The 7187-nt window shown below is 33.9% G+C and overlaps 1 protein-coding gene across 1 annotated transcript; it reads right to left on the bottom strand.

Moving 5' to 3' along the window:
* Positions 1-957: 957 nt before the first annotated feature.
* Positions 958-6856, bottom strand: LOC125812449 (60S ribosomal protein L27-like). The gene is made up of 2 exons (XM_049491940.1): positions 6839-6856; positions 958-1398 (listed from the first exon to the last, which is right to left on the bottom strand). The coding sequence occupies exon 2, from the start codon at positions 1369-1371 to the stop codon at positions 958-960; it is 414 nt and encodes a 137-aa protein (XP_049347897.1). The 5' UTR covers positions 1372-1398; positions 6839-6856.
* Between the last annotated feature and the right edge of the window lie 331 nt (positions 6857-7187).

The raw sequence follows: 7187 nt of genomic DNA, 5'->3' as shown, positions 1-7187 counted from the left end.
ACCACTGAATGAATCAATAGACAACCACGAGATCGAGGTAAGATCCCATGTCTAACTTGTGATACCAGATTAAAAGGAAAGGAATCACAAAATCCAGCAGCTTACCTTGTTCTCTTGGGACAATTATATTCACAAAGAAATTCTGAGGATAAGGCTTTTTAGAGATCTCACCAGACATAACAGCGATGTAAAATCATTCACATTGAGTTCTCAACCAACCCTTAAATCGACAGTCGCATAAAACCAATGAAAAATGAACAACTCTATCATGTATATACAACGATTTGATGTGATAGAACCCTTCTTGGTTGTAGTATTCCTCTCTTGGAGCCCTCCAACAAAGCAAGACACCTCAGAGCCGCCTAGAGCAGTCCCAGAGAAAGAGGTAGAGAATCAGAAATCATTTTGATAAAGTAAAATATTATCCATGAAAATGGAGCACATCTTTCCCTTTAGTGTCTCGGAAGTGTTCAGCAACTGTCAGTTCTGTCAGCCCAACACGAGCACGAGCCCCATGAGGTTCATTCATTTGCTTTCACCATACATATGTATAAAATCAATCAATTGCAAGAAATGTATGCACTATATATTGAAAAGAAAATGTTATCTACAGAAACCTGCTTTTCACCAAGCTTAATTAATAACACCACTCTCAATCATTTCTCTGTACAAATCGTTACCCTCTCGAGTACGTTCACCAACACCAGTAAACACTGAGAAACCACATGCAAACGAGAAGTGAATATAAAATTAGATTACCTTAAAGAAAGATAATACATGAAGATTCTTTTTTTACTCCGTAATAAGCGTCTCCAACACCTACACTAACAAAAAGTCCAATCTTTTCACTTCTTTGATACGGAACAAGTAGATCTACCACCTGTCAACAAAAGCAGCTAAATAATACTACCAGAGATAGTAGACAACAACGTGATTTATGTATTAAGAATTATTTGTTTATCGAGTGAAGAACCGGTGATTTTTCCCAGTCTTGAACCTCTCCTCAAGCCTAGCCTTGTTCTCTTTCATAGCAGTCACCTTTTTGTCACGTGCCCGAAGAACATCAGTATTGACAACATCCTTCAGATCAACATCGAGTGTGTAACAAGTAGGTATGATGTGGTTGTAGTTCACGAGCTTGATGGAAGCCTTCACACAAGATTTCTTTGCCTGCTTCTTTGCTGAATCCTTACCGATCACATTCTTCTGGTACTTTGAGACACATGCAACCAAACAAGGGACAGGCCAACAATGGCCATATGGCCTGTCCCTTGTTTCTTCATCAAATGAACTTACAATCACAACTTTTCGGGCAACATATTTGCCTTGAAGAATGATAACAACTTTGTTTGGCTTCAAAAACTTCACCATCCTCGCCGCCGCAGATTCTCTCTCTCTCTCGACTTGGATGAAATGGTAAATTTTGAACTTACGAACTCTACAAGTACACTATTTTACATTCAAATTTGATAAGTCTTAATGTTTCCAATGTTTTGATGATCCTCACAAATGCAGGGATCCGGTCCTCTGCAGAGACTTCTCGTCTAGGGCAGTGTGCTATACAACTGGAAAGTTGTCTTGTCAGAGGTTGGTGAGGTCGTCAGCGTACTACACCAATCAGAATGGATGAGGTTGTTTGTCCAACGGTTAATAATTCTTTATGATTGATTTAATCAACATGACAAACAACAAATCAATTCATACATTCAAAAGGGAAGAAAATTCAAGCTTCACCAAAAACAACAAGGGACCTCATCGACTGAAGAACTTGCTTCCTGAACCTGTTGTTATTTTAATTGCTTATATTTGTGCTTAACTTGTAAGATTCGTTTCACTCTGTTAGAAACATTTCAAAACTTTGTGTAAGTCATTGTAAGAACATAGTTAAGGGTAACTTTGTATCTTACAGTCAAAAGTCTATATTAATCAGTGAGGGTTAGTATAGTGGGCAATGAATGCATTTCATAGGCTCATTAAGTAATATGTTGTATTACTTAGGTTGAGATTAGGAGGTTAATATTAGTGTGTGGTTGTAAACTGTATTTCGCTTTTGCTTGAGAAGATTAGTGAAAACAGTTTTGAAAATCATGTGAGGCAGGTCGTGGTTTTAGTCCCTTGAGCAAGGAGGTTTCCACGTAAAGTATCGTGTGTTTCCAGCATTTACTTTTCTGTGCTTTAACTGAGTTAAAGGACCAAGTCCTGTTACATTTAGTGGACACATACATTCCATCAAAATTTAAAAAGTAATTTGAATCGCTGAAAACACAATAAGAAAATGCTAAATTTTGAACTTATGGGCACTACAAGTACACCATTTCACATCCAAATCAAAAATATAATTTGAACCGCTGACAAACACAAGAGAAAACTGCTAAATTTTGAACTTATGAGCACTACAAGTATACTATTTCACACCCAAATGAAAAAATAATACCTTCAATCACAGAGTAATACAACAAGAAAATGCTAAACTATGAAATTATGAATGCTACAGGTACACCTTTTCACATCCAAATCCAAAAAATAACTTAAACCACTGAGAAACACAACAGGAAAAAGGTAAATTTTGAACTTATGAATGCTACAACTACACTATTTCTTAACCAAATCCAGAAAAAAGAATAGCTTGAACCACTAAAAGATACATCAAAAACGCAAAAATAAAGTTTTGCACAATCACATAAACAACATAACGTACTTTCAAAGATCGTCAAGAAGTTCCTGAGGAGGTAATTAAAATATTTGTTATTTTAATCATGGTTAGGACTTTAATTTAGGTAATTAAATCTCAACCTTTAATTTTTAATTATGACACATGACTTCCATCCGAGTAGGAACTTGGGGAAATGGAGAGAATGAGTAATGGATAGGAGTCTCATCCAGTAAGTTATACAAATTTTTAAACTATTTACAGTAAAAGGGCCAAAAATACCCCTAGATAATCAAAAAGGTTTAAAATACCCTCGATTCACATATTGGGTTAAAAATACCCCTCGATCCACCTTTTTGGTCCACAATTACCCTTAAAACTAACAATTATTTATTTTTTTATTTTATTATTATTAATTATTACGTGGCATCTATCTATTGGATGAATTTAAATTCCTATATGTTCGTGTAGGGGCATTTTAATATTATAAGAATGTTGTATTTTAGCATTGACCGATTACCCCTAAGTTATTACTTCCTCTATTCATTATTGCATTATAATATGCATTGGTTGACTTTCATTTGTTGAAGTAGGGTGGGAGTTAATGGAAATCATTTTTCTGCCGTTTGGACCATTAAGTTGGTGCATTACTCCATAGAGTAATTGCATAAGTTACTATTTCCTTGGTGCAAATGCAGCAGGTTCAAGCCGTTGGTGGCTTTTAGCCTTTTATCCCATTATTTCTTACTCTTTATTTCTCCATTATCCCTTATAACTTATGTAACTCCTAAAACCATTATCTTCACTATTTACTACACCCTTATCTTTCTATTTATTGTTAGGAGGACTTCTTCTAGTATAAATAGTGGTGGTCTTCATTTGGTTTAGATATAAGAAAATATAGAGTGCATTAAAGTTAGTCAAAAAAGAGAGTTCTTATTAGTTGAAGGGAGGTGTTCTTTTTGTGGAGCTTTGGACTCAACGCTTGTCTAGAGTTGTTGAGTTATATTTTGTGATTAGGCTGTTGTATCCTGGAGGGGACAAGTCAAGAGGACTACTGCTGGACCGGTGAAAATATTTGCTGCAGTGGGCTTGAATCTCCCTAAAGAGAGCGAGATATCCGCGCCTCAGCCTTGAAGAGATTTTATTTCTTCATTTTATTTTCAATTATAATCTTGTAAGTTTTCACTAACAATTTTAAGGAGATTCAGAATGACTACAATTGAATAAACCGCGGATGTCAAGATGGGAGACCTTAACAAGCCATTTCGGTTCAATGGTAACCATTTCAAAAGATGGAAGGGTAAAATACTTTTCTACTTAAGTCTTCTCAATGTTACTTATGGGTTAACTGAGAAGAATCCTAATAAAATTGATGACACCTCCATGGATGATGATGAACTTATTTCTTATCATGAGAAAGTGGAAAAGTACGATGGTGAAGAGGCAAGGGACCAAGATGCACTTTTACAAAAAGAAGAGTGAAACATCACAACGAAGGTAAATTGAATTACTTCAAATAATGCTACTCTTGAAACTCAGAAAAATACTTCTTTGAAGCCTAAGAAGAAAAAAACAAGAAAAATAATGGTAGACCTCCCAAGAAAAAAAATAATGGTGAAAATAACCAAGCACAAAATCAACAAATTCAAGATAAGGGATCGTGTTTTGTTTGTGGAAAGAGTGGGCATATTGCTCGATTTACAGATTCTGGAAACGTGGTCCTAAGCAAACGTTACCGACATAAACATGGTTGAGAGTGTTGATGGATGGTGGGTTGATTCTGGTGCAAACCATCATGTCTGTTATGACAAAGACTGGTTTAAAAAATATACTCATTTTGAGGAGTCCAAAACCATCATGCTTGGTGATTCTCAAACAACTCAAGTACTTTATACTCCTTCCATGAGAAAAAATTTGATGTCTAGTTTCTTCTTAATAAAATAGGCTTTAAACAGATTATTGAATCTGATAAATATGTAATTGTGAAGAAGGGTATTTTTGTGGAGAAGGGATATGCTTGTGATGGGATGCTTAAACTGAATGTTGAAATGAATAAAGTTTCTACTTCTGTTTATATGCTTTCTTCTACCAATTTTCGGCATGCTCATTTGTGTCATATTAATGATCGTTATGTTGGAATCATGAGTAGTTTAGAATTAATATCAATGGTTAAAAAGAATTTTGAAAAGTGTGAGGCTTGAAGTAAAGCCAAAATCACTAAAAGGTCTCATTTCCAAGTTGAAAGAAAAACTGATTTGTTAGAATTAGTTCATAATGATATTTGTGAACTTGGTGAAAATTTAACTCGTGGAGGTAATAGATATTTTATCACTTTCATTGATGATTTTTCTAAGTTTACATATGCTTACTTGATGAAAATTAAAAGTGATGCTTTTGAAAATTTCAAAACTTATCTCCATGAGGTTGAAAATCAGTTTGGAAGAAAAATAAAAAGAATTAGAAGTGATAGAGGCCGTGAATATGATTCAAATGAGCTTAATTCTTTTGTTAGATCATTGGGAATAATTTATGAAACTACTCCTCCTTACTCTCCTTCATCTAATGGTGTAGCGAAAAGGAAAAAAATAGAACTTTGGTTGAATTGACTAATGTCATGCTTATTGAGTCACATGCACCTTTAAGTTTTTGGGGTGAAGGTATTTTAACTGCTTGTTATGTGTTGAATCGTGTGCCTCATAAAAAATCTAAACCGACACCTTTTGAATTCTGGTAAGGTCACAAGCCAAGTTTGGGATATCTAAGAGTTTGAGGTTGTCTAGCCTTTGTGAGACTAATGGATCCCAAGATTACAAAGTTGGGTAAGAAAGTTACTACTTGTGCTTTTCTTGGTTATGCTTCAAATATTACAACCTATAGATTTTTTAATCTTGAAGATAATAATATAATTGGATGAGCTGATGCTATTTTTCATGAAAATAAATTCCCTTTTGATTCTAAAAATAGTGGGGGTCAAAGGATTGAACAACATATTTTCACTACCTAGTTCTTTTACTTCTACTTTAAAAAATAAAAAAATTGATGATATTGAGTTAAGAAGAAGTAAAAGAGCTAGAGTAGAAAAAGATTTTGGTCCTGATTTTTATGTGTTTAATGTTGGAGATGACCCCCTCTCACTTTAAAAGAAACTTTATCTTCACTTGACTCCATATTTTGGAAAGAGGCTGTAAATGATGAAATGGAATCACTGATTTCTAATAAAACTTAAAAGTAGTTGATTTATCACCGGGTTGTAAAACAATTGGTTGCAAATGGGTCTTAAGAAAAAAGTTGAAACCGGATGGATCTATTGATAAATATAAGGCTAGACTAGTTGCAAAAGGTTTTAAACAACTAGAAGACCTAGAATTTTTTGATACTTTTTCACCGGTAACAAGAATTACATCCATATAAGACTTTTAATTGCTATGGCTGCAATTTTTTATTTGCAAATTCATCAAATGGATATAAAAATTGCTTTTTTAAATGGAGACCTAAAATGAGGAATTTATATGGATCAACCGGAGTATTTTGTTGAAGCATGCCAAGAAAGCAAAGTATGTAAACTTACTAAATCCCTATATGGCTTGAAAAATACACCAAAGCAATAGCATGAAAAGTTTGATTCCTGCATGATTGAAAATGGGTTTAAAACAAATGAGTGTGATAAGTGCATATATTATAAGTCATGGAATAATTCACATGTGATTATTTGCCTATATGTTGATGATTTGTTGATCTTTGCCTCTAACATGAATGTTATTGATGAAGCTTAAAATATTCTTAGAATCCATTTTGATATGAAAGATCTTGGTGAGGCAAATTTTATTCTTGGAATAAAAATAACAAGAACATGTGATGGAATTTTCCTTGACCAGTCACCTTATGTTGAGAAAATTTTGAAAAAATATAACTTTCATGATTGCAAACATGTTGTAACTCCTTTTTATTCAAGTGTTCACTTATTTCCTGTTGAAAGTGAAAATGATATAATAAATCAAAAGGAATATGCTAGCATAATCGGAAGTTTGAGATATGTGACTGATTACACTAGGTCTGATATTGCATATGCAGTAGGAGTACTTTACAGGTTTACAAACAAGCCAGGTAATGAACATTGACATGCTATAACAAGAGTTATGAGATATTTAATTGGAACAAAAAATTGTGGTTTGTTCTATAAAAAACATTGGAAGGCTTTTGTGATGCTGATTGGAACACTTTATCAGGTGATTCATGTTCTACGTACCACTGGTTATGCCTTTACTTTAGGTGGTGGTGCTATTTGTTGGAGATCAAAAAAGCAAACTATAATTGCTAACTCTACAATGGAGGTTGAACTAATTGTTTTAGCTTCAGCTAGTGAGGAAGCAAATTGGTTAAGAGATTTTTTTATTTCAAATACCTATTTTGAAAAACCAATTCCTCATATTTTAATTCACTGTGATAACAGCGCTGTGATTGGTAGAGTTCAAAATCGTTATTACAACGGTAAATCCAGACCTATAAGGAGGAAACACAGTAATGTAAGATCGTA

Source organism: Solanum verrucosum, unplaced genomic scaffold, assembly GCF_900185275.1.
Source record: "Solanum verrucosum unplaced genomic scaffold, falcon-dt-bn FXZP01000159.1, whole genome shotgun sequence".
Lineage (NCBI taxonomy): Eukaryota > Viridiplantae > Streptophyta > Magnoliopsida > Solanales > Solanaceae > Solanum > Solanum verrucosum.
The sequence above is the reverse complement of the archived record's forward strand: the minus strand, read 5'-3'. Positions and strand labels throughout refer to the sequence as shown.